This window comes from Dasypus novemcinctus, chromosome 4 (assembly GCF_030445035.2).
Source record: "Dasypus novemcinctus isolate mDasNov1 chromosome 4, mDasNov1.1.hap2, whole genome shotgun sequence".
Taxonomy (NCBI): domain Eukaryota; kingdom Metazoa; phylum Chordata; class Mammalia; order Cingulata; family Dasypodidae; genus Dasypus; species Dasypus novemcinctus.
Genome location: NC_080676.1, coordinates 27,641,323 through 27,657,551, shown reverse-complemented (window position 1 = coordinate 27,657,551; position 16,229 = coordinate 27,641,323). Strand labels below are relative to the sequence as shown.

Here is a 16,229-nt window from a genome sequence, read left to right as displayed (position 1 = left end):
ATCTTTAAAAAAAAGAAAGACCTACTTAGAGAGACATTTTTTTAAGGTTTGGTTTATTTTTTCCACTTTCCCTGAGGATGGCAGGTACCAGGGTGTATGGAAGTTCCAAGTGACCTATAGACCTTACATAATATTTTCCAACTCTCTGGATGTACAGTGACTACCATTGTCTGAATTTTTATTTTCTACTAACCCATATTGGGGAGTGATTTGTTCAGGGATAATTTTTGCAGTCTCTGATGCTGTTGCTGAAGCAAGAGGGTATGCTTCTACCCACCTTGTCAGGTGATCCACAATAACCAGAACATACGTTAGTCGACCTACAGGGGGCATTTCAGTGTAATCTGGAATGGTCTGAGGCTGGGCTCCCTCCCCTCTGGCACTTGCTTTCTTAAGACTTTCTTATTAACTTTCTGACAGATTATGCACTGCTCGCTTATTTGTTTGGCTATTGTATAAAGGCCCACACACCCAAAATGCTTGAGGGCCAGGTCACATATAGCCTATATTCCCCCAAAGACTTCCTTGATGCAAAACCGCTAGTATATCCCTTATTATTTGCTTATTCAACATCTGCCGGCCATCTGGGAGTAGCCACTTCCCTTGGCTATAAGGTCACCCCCAATTGTTCTAGTTCTTTTACTTCCTTTTCAAAGAATACAGGGATTCCAATTTTTGGGGGGATGAAGGGTATCAGGACCATCAGTTCCAGAGGGTACAGAGGGAAGCCTCTTTGGCCTTTTCACCAGCCAATCTGTTGTTTTTTGCTTTGAAAGTGTGACATTTCTGATGCCCATTTGTGTGTACCACAGTTATTTCCCTTGGTAAGAGCAGAATGGCTAACACTTGTTTTACCAGTTTCACTGGACTAATTGCTTCCCTCTGCTATTGATCAATCCCCTTTTTTCCCAAATTTTTCCAAAGATGTGGACCATGCCAAAGGCATATTCAGAATCTGTGTAGATTGTACCATCTTTTTCCTCTAACAATTTAAGGGCTTGATTTAATGCATACAGCTCACGAGTTTAAGCTGACCGATCATTGGGCATTCGGTCAGCCTCTTTCACCTCACAAGTTAGCCCATCAACGACAGCACAGCCATTGTGCCTTTTTCCTTCCAGGACCTTAGAAGACCCATCTATGAATAGTTCTTCCCCCGAATGTACGAGAAGGTCCCCTAGGTTGGGCCAGACTTGGGTTTGGTATTCAGTTAAGTCTAAACAATCATGTTCAGGAGTTTTTATCTGGTTGAACCCTTTCCAAAGGAAAGAGACTGGGTTCAGACTATGATCAATTGTTGGTATTAATTTGTCTTTTTCCATTAGAATCACCTCATATTTCAGAATTCAGATATCCTTTCACCACCTTCCTGCTTTTTGAGACAAAATAGTCCTGACCATATGAGGAGTGCTAACAACTAAGGCCCCTCCAAAGGTCAGTTTCCTGCTTTCTTCTACTAAGAGAGCAGTTGCTGCCATGGCCTGAACACACCCTGGCCATCCTCTGGAGACAGGGTCCAGGATTCTGGAAAGGAAGGCCACAGGCTTCCTTTGGCCTCCCCAGATCTGAGTTAGACTCCCAAGGCTGTCCCCTTATCTACTGTCACAAACAGATGGAAAGGTTTCTCGAGGGAGGGAAGGACTAGAACAGGGGCTTGCACCAATGCCTGTTTGAGCCCCTCTAAGGCCTTTACTTCCTCCGCCTTCCACTCTAACTTGTCAGGCTCCTCCTCCAACAGTTTTTGGTATAACCCTTGGGTTTGGGATGCATAAGAATCTATCCATCATTTATAATAACATTTATAGTTCTCTTTTTGTCCAAGGAAGAGGTAATTCAGTAATGGCCTGAATTCTTTCTGGATTTATCTTCGTCCTTCCCTCACTAATGAGATGACCCAGGTATTTGACTTCCTTTTCGACAAATTGTAGCTTACTTTTTGACACTCTTAGCCCTTGATCTCCTGGGAAAGTCAATAAGCACTTTGTAGTTGGGGCCACTATCTACCTTTATTCATCTAATATTAGCATATCATCTACATATTATAGAAGGGAAATTTCAGATAGGACTGCAAATTTCTCCAATACTTTTTCCAGTTCCTGCCCAAAGAGGTTGGGGGATTCTGTGAAGCCTTGGGGTAAAACTGTCCCCCTATATTGCTGTTTTCTTTCTGTAGAGGCATCCTCCCACTCAAAGGCAAACAAGTCTCTACTCTCTGGATCAAGGGGACAGGCCCAAAAAGTATCCTTTAGATCTATTACACTAAACCATTTATGATGGTAAGGAGAGTGTATGGTTTTGGGACTACTGGGTGTCAAACCTGAACAATTTGATTAATGGCCCTTAGATCCTGTACCATTGTCCAACCAATGTCTGATTTCTGAATGGGCAAGATAGGAGAATTGAAGGGGGATATGCAGAGATCCAAGAGTCCATCCCAAAGAAGACTTTCAATGATGGGTTGAAGTCTCTGCCTCCCCTTAAGGGGAATGGGATATTGTCTTCAACAAATAATTTCCTCTTCCTTTTTCAATTTGATTTTTATAGGGGGTACCTGCAAAGCCCCTCTATTCCCTTCTCTCACCCACACTTCCTCTCTGATATCTTTTTTTATCTTCTTCAGTGAGCATGGCTAAGACTACTTCTATCTGCCCATCCCTTACTTTTAATCCAGACCCATGAATACTATTCAGTCCCTTCCCAACAAATTACTCCCAGCTTCTGGGATGTACAACAAAGGGCCCACAATTTGATTGTCCTCCCAACAAATAATAGTGGGAGAAAGAATGGGGACTTGAATCCTTCTCCTTTTACGCCTGAGACTGTAAGGGAACTCTCAGAGAGTTTGGTCCCTTTGGGATGATAAGTCACAGAGGATCGGTGTCCATTAAAAATATAATTTCTTCCTGATAAGGGCCCACCCTTAGATTTACTAAAGGCTCCCAGTGGGCTTTAGAAGTAAGGAGACTCAGACCCCCCTAATCTTCAAAATTCGTGACTCTCTTTCTTTAAACTTGGTATTCCCTTTTGAAATGACCAGGCCTCCCACAGTGATAGCACCCTACAGAACCTTGCATTCCCCTCCTCCCTTTATCTAAATAAGCCCATTTTGCATCTTTATCTCACCTCTTTGTTCCCTCCCTCTCTTAACCATTTGGTCAACTGTGGCTATCAAGTACTTTGCTTTCTATTTCTGCTTTTCCTCCTCTCTCCTTACAAACACTTTCTGGGACTCTCTCAATAACTCTTCTAAGGGCTTATCCATCCATCCTTCTATTTTATGAATCTTCATCTGAATGTCAGGCCAAGACCCTTTCACATAGCTGATTTTTAACATTCCCTGAGCCACAGGATCATCAGGGCCCATCCCTGAATATTTCCTCACTTGGTGCCTCAATCATTGCAGGTAAGCAGAGAGAGTTTCATCCTCCTGGGCTACTTCAAAGGCCTTCTTCAAGTTTTGAGATTTGGGTACAGCCAATTTGATCCCCTGCATAATGAGGTCTCTAAGATCTTTCATTTGTGCTCTGTCCCCCAGGTCATTATTATCTCAGTAAGTGTGTTTGGGAACTTCTGTTCTGCTGCCATTACCCGGTCCAGGTGGATGCTGCCTTTCCCACTCCTTCATAGCTGCCCTCCGCACCATTCCTCTTTCTTCTCCCGTAAAGAGAATATTCAGTGTGGACATAAGTTCAGGCCAGGTGTATAACTAGGACCTAGGAATTGATCTACTTGTTCAGCCAGCCCCGCTGGATCTTCCATTAGTGATTTCATCTCCTTTTTGCAGTTTCTTACTTCAGTACTTGTCAGTGGGGCATTTACATAGCCAATCTCCCCTGGTGCCATTGGCACTTCTCTCAGTGGATACAAAGGCTCAATGGAGTGTTGCTCTTTCACTCTCTTCTCCTCAGGTGCTCTGGGGAATGAAAAATTTTGTATATCTTTCTTATACTGTTCCAATTTTTTCCTCAGCTGTTGGTGGGTTATAACCGGTAGGGCTGGTGGACCCGCTTGATTCTCTGGTTCTCCAGGGTTTAGAATGGGTTCTATTGGGTCCTCCAGGTCTAATGGCCCTTCTCCCAGGAGGGGAGGGGGAACGTAAGGAGGAGGGAAATTCAACAGGGGGTCACAGACTTTAGTTTCTACAGCTTGTGTTTCTGCAGCCTTAGTTTCTGCAAGCTTAGTCTTGGGGTCTAGATTTTCATCTTTCATAGGATAGAGAGTGGCCCCCTTCCCATTTAACGAGCACACTGCATAGTCAGACTCTTCTTTGGAGAAGGATATTTTCCCATTAACATACAGTAATGTTACAGTCGGTGCAAAGCCAATCCTCATCTGACCTGTATTTTGGCCAGAATAGGTCAGGCAGTAAAATACTTTCTTTCGTTCAGATATAACAGCAGAGTTTAGTCATTTTCTTCTTTTTTTTTCCCCCTGGTCTGATCACTATCGGTCCAATGCCTTATCATCCTCCCTAATGGACTATCTGGAGGAATATCTCTGGGGGATCCTACAGATACCCCTTTCCCCTTTTCCCCAGTCGACTGACTGCCTTGATTTCCCATTCTGAATCTTGTCTGGGTCTCTTTCTCTTGAATCTTTTGCTTCATCAGTCTCTGGCCCTTTCCCTTGCAGGAGAAGGGAAACATGAATTGGGACTCCACATCACATTGCGCAGGATGTCACATGTCTCGTGCATGCACAATTAATCTCAGACTCATCAGAATTTCCAACCACCAAGGTAATACTTAATAGCCTTTGTTCTTACCTTGGTCCATGCATGGAATCACCTGGAAATGAGAGGCAGATTTTCCCTTCCATTTTTCTCATCTACAGTCAGCAGATCTAAGCGTCTGTTCTTGAGTCTCTTGTCTACCAGAGGTGAGGCCCTGCCATTGGAGTCCAAGACCCTTTAAACAGCAAGGCGCACCTCCCCATCGTACACTCCAGGGGTCTGCTCTCTGAAGCTTCAGAATCCCGGATAAGTCCCAAGTGCTGTAAGAAAGAAATCTTCTGGAAGAAAGAAATCTTCTGGAAGAAAATAAGGCTCACCCGATTGTAGAGAAGGAAAGAATTTATTCTCAATCTTGCAAGAATGGGCGCACAACCAGAAAACGTGGCTGGTGCCCTGAACAAAGAAAAATAACACAATTTATACCCCTAAGCCTAGTATGCAAGCCCTTCCTCTGTTTCTCCATAGATTGGATACTTCAAAGGTTACAACCTATTCAAGAAGTCTAACTTTCCCACAAAAGTTTTCCAATTTTTGATTAACCACTTCCCCTGTCAGGTTCCAACCATTTTAGCATCTACCTGCTCCTTTTGCCTAATAAGGAATGGAATTTAGTGCTGAATTCGTATTGACTTATCTCTTTCTTGTGCATCCTTTTAACTGGCTACGGGACTGGCTTAAGCTGGTTTCCTTTGCTCCTGCTTAGCCAGGGAGTGGGAGATTGAGGCAGTAGGCTGCCAGGTTACATTAATTAATATTTTCTTCTTTTATGTGAAAACTAAACTAATCTCCATTTCTTACACACCTTCAGGTCATCGTTAGTATTCCTCCTTTACTTGGTAATTATTATGATTTTCTTGGCCCTTAAATGTATAACCTTGCCACATTTACCTTAAATAACATTTAAAATTCCAGAAGTCACCCTCTACTCTACCCTCAATATGAAATCAGTACTTGTGTGTGGCATGTACTCGTGAGTTTTGGTTTCTTTGGTCTTGGGCCAGAAGTTTCTACAACTCACCCTGTGCTTTCAGCAAACTTCTAAACCTTCCATCTATAAATCAAAGGATTCAGCCAGATCACCTCCCAGTGTGAAATCCTTGAATCCCTTAGGAGATGCTGAGAGGGAGAACAGCAAAGAACTTCAGCCTGAGGGCTTTACAGCTTGGGGGATCTTAGTCTTCTTTAGAGGAGAACTGGCAATTTATTTTATCTCTCCAAGCCTCAGTTCTGCCATTTATAAAATGGCAATATCAATATATACTTCACAAGGCTGTTAAGAGGATTAAAGATGCTATATAAAGTGTTCACTTAGTACAGTTGCTACATAGTAAATGCTCAAGAAAAGTAGTGGCTTGTAGTTCGCAAATAAATCCAGACTCTCACGGGGCAATGGAAGTAAGCATCCACTTAGCTCCATGCAAGACATGAAGCCATTAAAATCTAGTACCTCTAATTGGAGTGGAGGGGTAAGAGGAATGCACATGAAAAACATGCTTTTTTTAAATATAAAAGCAATCTCCATTGGTGGTCTAGTTACTAACCTGAAGTACCTATTCCAAACCACAGCTTATCTAGGGTTAATAGCTTCCTCTGTCCAAGTTTCTATGTGAAATTGGCTATTGCCCATTTCTTTGTCCCTGGAAAAACTCTGAAAGGGAGGTAGCCCTCCCAAGCCACCCATTACTTTCTAGGATGAATCCAAACTTGGAGAGGGCTGAAGAAAATTATGATGCACCTCAAGGGGGTTGTAATTATTGACATAGCTGATGAGCTAGAATAAAATTGTAGAGAATTATCAGCCCAGCCATCATGAAGGTTGGGCATCAATGCCAGGTTTTAGCCTCACTCTATCAGTTACAACAGTTACTGCCTCTTCCCCAACTAATCGCTAATGGAGCCCTTTCCAGGTATTGGATCAGCTCTGCATTTTATCTCTTTCCCCAGATCTGCTCACACTTTTTATCACTGTATGGAAAGGGGAATAACCAAAGGGAGTTTTCAGAGGGTGCAAGTGGGGAATAGAAATAATCACCAAATCAACTGTTAGAAAATCAGAAAGGATCTACTTACTACCCCCTCTATAAAGGGAAGGACTCATTGTCCATTCTCCTGGAGTCAATACTTTTCTCACTTCCCTCTTCCCCAGTTAATGCTACAGGAAGATTTAAACTCTGCCTTGGACAGTTTTGAGAGAATTTCTTAGAGGCAGGTCTGGTTTTATTAATTTAGAAGTTTAATATTCAGTGGGCAATCCCAGTTCTACCATTTACTTGCTGTGACTTTGGTTAAATTAACCTTTGTGTGTCTTAATTTCCACATCTGAAAACTGTACATGATAAGAATAGCTGCCTCTTGAAGTTGTTGTGAGGATTAAACAAACTAATAGGCATAAAACATTTAAGATATAGGAAATGCTGCATTAGTGTTAAGTCTGGTTGGTTTTTATCATTATTACGTCATCTTCAGAGGACTCTAAAATAGTGTTCAACATTTTCTAAGAAGCTGTATACTTTATTTATTATAGTACTTGTTTATTGAGTGAATGAATGGATGAGGTCAGGAGATGTAACTGCTCCTGGCTTTCTCAGCAGCCACACTTCTCCTGTGAGTGGGTGCCAGTGACATGAAGAGAGAGGAGACTGGGATACAACCCTCTAGATTCCAGAGATCTGCTCCCTTATTAACTATCAGAAAACATACTGGGAAAACTTAGGTGTGTGTGTCATTTAGCTTTCATATATAGACATGCTGCTGAGGACCAAGCATTTTATACTTAAATCCAAGATCAGTTTGATGATCTGATCACTGATGATGGATGAATAATCCAAGGACCCTGTTTTATAAATGATGTTTAGTATTTCTTGAGATTAATCCCTTTTTATAACTCTTAGTTGAATTCAAGTCCTGAGAGCCAAAACATATTTTAGTTGCTATCACCTCAGATGGTTATCTCTCCTACTTAGCTTTATTTCTTTTCAACTTTAAAACACTGGGAAACAGCTCAAAGTACATTTTGAAAAGGATAAACTCCACCGAAAGCTCAAATTGGTGCTAATCTAGTTCAGAAATATAATTCTTGGCATCTGTAGAACAAGGCACTCTTGTCTTATTGCAACAGCTAGCTATAACTGTCCCCAGGAGCAAGGCTTATTTGCCTTTATATGCTGTACTTCCCGGAGCACTGAACTGTGTATAAGGTGAAATGCAGACCAACATGCTCACCAACAGCCTACACTAAAGAACAAGGGCTGTCATGGGCTCTGGCATTGGCAGCTGCTGTTAAAGTGGGTTATTTGTCCTATCATAATCACAGAGTTTTCTCTGCATGTGTGCCATTTGCATTTCTGTGACCAAAATAATTCTGGAGATAAATTACTTCATGGGCCCGAGAACAGCTACATTAGCAACTCCTTTTGTTGCTCTTGAAAACAAAGTTCAGCCATATTATGGGGGTTTGTGCAGGATCTGTCAGCCTCCTCTTTGCCTCCCAGACCTTCCCTCACATCTTGTAGCCATCAACAGTGCCCAAGGCTTCTTAATATGCTAGGAACTGTCCAGACTCTATTTGGAGATTGAGTGCTTTCAGTGGCAATTCCCTTGGTGTTTATATGAACTATTTATTCTTTGCTTAATGTTTCACTTATGTTATTTGAGCACTTTCCAAATGGTATATGTGGGAAGAAAACAGAAACAAAAAATTGAGTGTATTAAAAGTTTTGTCTTTTTTAATTAATATTATATATTTTGGGGGATTTTATACATTTCACATGTTTCTGTGGAGCCACACTTCAGAGATTTCAATAGCTGGTCATTTTTTTTTTAAACATCTAGAATTGCTGTAAAAAGTATATGATAAAATCAGTTAAGACAGTCATTCCTTTTGTTTTTGCTGACAAATGCTGACTCACTGCAAAGTTTAAAAACAACTATTGCTAGGAATACTGAATTCCATTCATCTTTCCCTGTGCCCTGTCTGTGTTCACAATTAGCAGGGGACACTTGAATTGTACTTCCCAATGCCACCACCTCTGGTTTCTCAGCAAGTTACAAGTAAATGTGCTCCAAGGCATATTCCTCTTATGGAATAATTGTACCTCCCTAGCTGTGAATTGTTCTTGGCTGAAAACCCGGAATACATAAAGTAAACTTGAGAATGGAGTTCTTTGGCAAGAAGCTCTAGAAAGAATTCTGTGATTGTGTTCTACCGTCAAAGCGGGGGCTTTGGCCAGCCCAAGACAGGGACAAGTCTGTGTTTTCTAAAAATCAAAATAGAAAAAAATCTACCTGTACTGGAGATATTGACTTGTTTGTAGAAGCATCCGAAGAAATTGTACGTGTAGGTGAGGCAGAGGGGTTTGGGGACTATCCAACACTAACTGAGGAAACTTGAATGTAACCTCAAGTGGGCTGGGGTAGAATATGATCATAATTGAGAAGATGAGCAAATCAATTGGCCTTCCAAAACACCACGCACCTGAAGCATGTGTTAACAAAAAGAGGATTGTCAGCAAGAGCTCATGATTTTGGCACATTTAACTAGCCCTGTTCACTGGGGAGACTGAGTCTGATGGATGGGAATGTTCCATCACCACTTGGTGGGCAAGACAGCTTTTTAATTAGGTTTCACATGGCCTAGATGAAATGTCCCTGAGGATCTCCTTTTGCTCAGATCTTGTCTGATTTTGTGCCCATGAGTGAGCATTTTCATTACTAGTCTGGCTCCATGGTGTCCTGATCACGTGACAGGGATGACCTGGAAAAGATCCTCCCTGTGGTTGAATACTTTGGGCATGCTGGGTTATGCTCCAGGTTGTGGAAATACCTTGGTGTGAGTTAGTCTCAGTGAATCCAAACAATTCTTGGTGGTCTGACCAAGCACAGAGACTTCCAAAGCTAAGTGCCAGCCCCTGGAGAAGAGAAGCAGCCAGTGATGACCTAGGCCAATCAGGCTCAGTTAAACTCACCTGGGAGGGGAGACAATCCAGACAAAGGCAAAGCAAGATATGGGAAAAGCCTGGGTACAGGCCATAGTCTTGATGGTTAGGCAGAGTCAGGAACTCTAGAAAGGATAAGACAGTGACCTAATGAGTGGAACTGCTATATGGGCACATGCCTTGGATCAGGGCTTTCAAAATGGCTGACCTAATGGGGGGTGCCACCTTAGTGTGTGAGATACCTATTTTCTCTGCTTGGGGATCAGATTGACCCCACATCTGAAAAAAATAGATGGAAATGCAGGAATGAATTAAGAATGATGTATCAGGTCCATTTTTTTTGCTTCTAGTGATAGTGTGTGTGTGTATGTGTGTGTGTGTGTGAGAGAAGCTTAAGCACAAGAGACTTCATTAATGCAACAGAAAAATTAGAGATACAACTGACTTTGGGGAGGTCCTTTCAACTTGGCTCAGATCCAACCTCTGCCATGTTTTCTTGAGTCACAAACATGCTTTTCCCTACTGTGTCATAAGATTGCGGCGCTAATCTTGGCTTTCTGTTCTCTCCCCTTTGAAGACAAGAATCTCTTTCACAAAGACACTATTGCATCTCCTTAATTATAACTGGGTAACTTGCCTATCCTGAGTCTGTCATTGGACCAGGGACAGTGTCTGAGTCATCGACCACCTTGAAACCAAGTGCAGAAGTGCCTTCAGTAGAAGTACCTGGACTGGTAGTCAAGGGGTAAAAGTTCCTCAGAGAGGAATTAGGATGCAGTCTCCAGAAGGATGAATGTTTATTGGGCAGGGGTCTAGGTGGGGCTGAGGATTAGGATGGGCATTTTCTGTGGTTTCCAGAAGTATTTTAAGGCCTGGACATCAAGATATGAATGTTAAAATTTTGTTTTCACTTCCAAGACTAAATCAGAAGAACATATATTTGAGTGTCTCGTTTATCCCATAATATTCACTTTACCTGACTCTCTTACTCTGTGTGAAGAGATGGCATCTTCCTGATATTGTCACCACCATTATTATACTCTTGGCTGCACTGAGCCTCTGACACCACTGCCTGTCATTGTCATTCACACAATCCTGAAAGAGGGGTTGTTTACACATGCATACAATATTGAATCTCGTATTCATACTAACTTTTAAGAACACTTAAAAGGAAAACTGAAATCTGCAATTATATGGCTGTACATCTTTTTACTTTTTGGTCAAGCATACAATACTTTCAGAAAAGTGCACATATCATAGCTTGATGAATCTAATTAACTAAACACAGCCATATAATCAGAAGCCAGACCAAAATTTAAGACTAAGGAAATTGGACACTTTTTCATATATTTTCTTGGCTGTTTTGATATCCTTTCTGTGAAGCATTGCCAGTCAGAAAGAGAGACACCTGAAGAGATGTCAAGCCATGCCAACAAGTGTCAGGATCGCCAGCAAAGGCTGACTCACGCAGCCCTGAGTGGAACAAGGTTTTACTTACAGAAGAGACAGAGCAAGGCCAGCTCCACTAGTGGGCGTCCATTCCCCATAGCCAGCAGGTCTCAGACCAGGGCAGACACAGGGAGCTCTTCCAAGCACAGCCGTCCTCTCTTGTGTTCATGTGCTGCTGCTCCCTCCCTGCCAGGGACGGCTAAACCACCGTGGTATGAGCTGATGTCATCAAACATGCCCACCAGAGTCAGACTGTCTCTGGTGAATTTACACATGCTCGGGAACAATAGGGGAAGGAATGCACCCGCAGTCCCTTATCTACTAGGGCTTTGTGTTTTATCCCACCAGGCTGACACATCTGGGCCTGAGCACAGGGTGTATTTGTGGGTCCCAGATAAAGGTGTCAGGCCACACTAAGATTGCCCAATACTACAAGTATCCATTCTAGTCTTTGTCCATTTTTCCATTTGGTTACCTTGTCTTTTACTGACTGATTTTTCATCCTAGTAGTCCTTTTGTTTCAGTTTGCTAAGAGTTGTGAAAGCAGTATACCTGAAATGGGTTGGCTTTTACCATGAGGGTTTATTAACTTATAAGTTTACAGGTCTGAGGCTGTGAAAATGTTCAAATCAAGGCTTCATCAGGAGATGCTTTTCTCCCCAAAGGCCAGCTGCTGGCTGTGATCCTGGACTCTTGTCACATGGAGGGGCACAATGGTAGCATCTGCTATTACTCTTTTCTTCTCCAGGCTCTGTTGTCCACAGCTCCCTGCTTTGTGGATTTTTCTGCTTCTGTGTTCCATTAATTTCAGCTCTGGCTTCTTGGAATTTCTCAGTTTCTGGAGACTCCTCTCTGAGCTCCTGTGTGTATCTGTGGCCTTTTTTCCCCTCCATATTCATCCTGTTTATTAAAGACTCCAGTAAGAGGATTAAGACCTACCATGGGTTATGCCTTTCTGTAGTAGTAATCTAATCAAATGGTCCCCTAATTGAATCTAGTCTAATGATCCCATCTACAATAGGTTCCCACCCACAGGAATGGATTAATTTAAGAATATAATTTTCTGAGGTTCATAAAAAACTTAAATTACTACACCTGTGTTGGATAGATGTATTGCAAGTATCTTCTCCCACTCTGTGGATCATTTTTTCATTTACTTAATGGTATCTTTTGTTAATTAGAAGTTCTTAATTTTGTTACAATCCATATTATCATTTTTTCCTTTATGGGTAACACATTTTAAGTTCTGTTAAAGAAGTCTTCGCCTGATCTGAGATCATCAAGATGTTCTCATATGTTTTCTTTTATATGCTTTATTATTTTATACTTCACTTTTAGATCTGCAGTCTATGAGAAATTGATTTTTATGGATCAATTTTTCTCCCATATAGAGATCCAGTTGACCCAAATGTCCTATTTTAAATAAGGCATAATATTGCTCAGGGTTCCTACATGTCAATGACCATTTTTGCCTCATGTCTTTTGTTCTGATTGTTGGATTTGAAGTTTTCTACAAATTACTAAAGGTGGAATTCTACATTTCATTCCATATAGTGCGTTATGCTATAGAGAAAAGTGGAAGAATGAAGGTCCTGGTTTTATGTTATATTATTCAGGGTACAGGCTCAGCTGCTATAACAAAGATGTAAATATAACAATGGGTTAAACAACATAGAACTTTATTTGTCTCTCATATAATAATTCAAAAGTAAGCAATCCTGAGAAGATATGGTAGTTCTATGTACCACAGACTCGGCTCCTATCTTGTTTCTCTACATTACTCAACATATTGTTTCAAACTTACGATCTATGATGATTGACTGCTTCAACCTTGGTTACCAAATCTTCATTCCAACCAGCAGTAACAGAAGAAAAGGAAGAGGGGGCCAAGTTGCTTCATGGTATTGACAACCTGGAAGTTGAATACATTGCATTCACTTCCATCCCATTGGCCAGAACTTTGCACATAGCAATTTCTAATGGGAAAGAAGACTGGGAAATGGGCAAATAGCTATTGGTGGATAACTAATAATTTTTGGCATGATACTCTTGAACCCCATTTTCAGTGTTCTCAGGCTGACATAGACAAACCTAGATATTGATTACCCAAAATCTAGACATCCATATTCATAGTAACCTACTTAACCCTCTTTCAAGAAGGTTGGTGGTCGCTCAGCAGCCCAGGAAGTCTTCTGTGCCAGGCAGTTGATGTCATGGCTGCTTTGGGGTCTTTTTTAAAAAAAAACAATATCAGAGATTGTATGATATAGAAAGGATAACTACTTTTGTAAGTGGGGAAACTGAGACTTAGGTAGGTTGGATGACATCTCCAAGATCACCTAGCAAGATGGTAGCAAAGCTGAGATTTGAATCCAGAGGACTTGTTTTTCCTTCAGATGCCCTTAGCACTACATTATGCTCCCAGTGACAAATGTCACAATAGAGTCACATTTTCTTCATTAGTTATTTAATTTGACAGATGATTATTGAACACCTACCATAGGCCCAAGATTGTGGGAGGTACTAAGGTGGATTATCCATGGGTAGAAAAAGAAACACTTTTCATATGAACAGTTAGAGAAAAAGACAACCACTTTTTATCTTGAATAAGATAATACAAAGTCACCTCTCCGAACACATTTTGCTCCCTGCAACTTTTGCCCAGTCTGTGGGATAGGGTTGATTATCAGAGATAGTGAATACACGTTGTTATTTTTAAGAAAACAATTTCTATTTTCTCCATTTAGGAAACTAAATGCTGATAACACTATTTTAAAAGTAAGTACATTTTTCATTCAGTCACAAAGTAAGTCAAGAAGAGAAGTATTTTAGCTTCAGAATTCCTTTAGTTTTTAGCCTGATTTATATTTATTTTTTTATTCTAAATATCATTAGCCAAAATCTCTTTAGCTTTAAGAGAATAGTCAGAAAGCAACTTGTTCAACATTCTTTCATTGTTTCCTCAATTACCAATCTGAAGGGTTATTCCTCCTATCAATGACTCCTTATTGCCTTGAAGTTCAATCCCAAACTTCTTAGCATGGCATATCAGACCTTTCATAATCATGGCCTTGTTTACCTCTCCAGTCCCTTCTCTCACTTCCCTACCCTAAAGTCCTCAGATGTACCACATTCCAGCTTTACTAAACTATTTTACATTTCCCCAAATGCATTAGCCCTCTCTTCTCTGCTCTCCTTACCTTGCCATCACCCAGCTGTCTCCTGTTCATCATTAGGTATCAGTTGAGGCATCACCTCCTCCAGAAGTCCTTCTGGAAACCCCCCAAGACTGAATGCTCCTTCTTTGCTCCCTTAGAACCCTGTGCTTTTGCTGCTAGGGCCCTCATCAGTTGTGTGATTAATGCCTGTTTGCCTATAAATCTGCCTTACAAGACTAAGAGTTCTAAGAGAACAAGGCCTGTGTTTTCACAACTGTAGTCTGAGAGCCTAGCTCAGTAAATATTTTTTGGATGAATGAGTAAATCAATGAATCAATGAATAAATAATGTCACTTATTTTTTCTTACTTTCTTATATTTTCCCAGAATTATAACCGGCCCCCTGTGATGGCATTAGCCATTCCCATTGCCGTGAAATTCCTCCACAGAGGCAACAAGGAACTGTGCAGGAATATGTCTAACTACCTGTCCCTGGCTTCGATTACCAGAGCGGATCTACTGGCTGATCACACAGAGGCTATTGTCAAGAGCATACTGCAAGGTAAGGTGTGAAGGCTGAGGCGGAAGTGTCTTTGGAGCCATTTTAAAGTGTGTTCATGAGGCAATTTCGGTTGATGGAAAGAGAGACCTAAAGTATTGAAGCCACATTAAATTTTCCACTTTGCTAGTAGTTGACTGGCAGACATGGGTTAGGCCACTTGGGCTGGCTGAGTCTACATGTCTTCACCCAGCGCATGAATTATTTGGATTCATTAGATGAATTCGTTAGAACTCCCAGTGGCTCGTGGGAAACTACTTCCACCTTTGGTTTCTAAAAGCAAGGTATATCTTTTGTTAGGTAAAATACATCAGCAAATACCTAAGGATTTCTTAAATGTGAACCTGACTTGGGTGTGATTTACAACTTTGTTAAATATTACCATAAAAATTCAAATGAGAGAATCTCTGGTAATTGTTCCTACATTTAAACTGAAAGAGAAGATCAGGTTAGTCCACTCAAAATATTGTGGTTTTTACTTTGGTTTTAGATCTATCAAAAACCAAGTTTCTTGGATTTGGGGGTCAAGGAACCATATAAGGTATTATTAATCATGCACCCAAATGCCCCCAGTCCTCAATAACCTGCAAAAATGCGTGAGGTCCTTTAGTACCTTGGACCACATTTTGCTGACTCAGTCCTCCCACAGGCTAAGGCTGAACCTCAGTCCTCTATGTGTCTGTCCCCAGACTAAGTATGTCTTAGAGTTCCCAGCAGTGTACCGGCTGCAATAACCAGACCAGACCACAAGCCCATGCTGCTCTTCTCTCCATGCTTCCTGGCTCAGCCACGCTTTGGTGCCTGCCTCCACTACTCTGATCCCAGCAGACTCTGCAGCCTCTGCTGTGGAGGTCCCAGAATGGAATCCACTCCACGCTGTCCTGCCAGGGGTGGCAGCCTCTGCAAGTTTGTGTTGCTCCACCTAAAACTTTAGGAGCCACCAGTCCTTAGCCCACTAATTGTATGTGGCACTGGTGGTGGAGTGGAAGAGAGCCTCTGTCTTTCTCCTTGGTGTTACACTTTGGCTCTCAGTGTGTTACCAAGTTTGCCATGAAATTGTTCTTTCAGTTTTAGGTAAACTCTCTGTCCTCCCTGGGCTCAACATCCATCCAGGAGTCTGGGCTAGCAGCAAATTACTACTCCAGGTCTCAAAATGCCTACTGCTCACCAAGGACTAAGGTTTCGTCCCTAAGTTAACGTCATTTGCCAGATGTCTTCCCAAGGAGTGTTTTTAGCAACACTGCCCTCCCACATACTAGCTACCTAAATGGTCTGCATATCTACCCAGATATATTTGAACCCAGCAAGGAGAGTGGAAGCTTATCACTCAACCTGTGCTCCTCTCTAAAGATTTGTCATTATCAATACAATCAGTATTATCCATATCTAATTTTCTTT

General features: G+C 41.5%; 1 protein-coding gene across 8 annotated transcripts in view; it reads left to right on the top strand.

Moving 5' to 3' along the window:
- VEPH1 (ventricular zone expressed PH domain containing 1) overlaps nt 1–16,229 on the top strand; it is a 268,821-nt gene that overhangs the window by 43,641 nt on the left and 208,951 nt on the right. For all 8 annotated transcript variants that reach the window (XM_071214585.1, XM_058295197.1, XM_004454419.3 and 5 more), the window contains one exon: nt 14,660–14,834. In XM_071214585.1, coding sequence (XP_071070686.1) covers nt 14,660–14,834 — 175 coding nt within the window. The remainder of the gene's footprint in view (nt 1–14,659; nt 14,835–16,229) is intronic.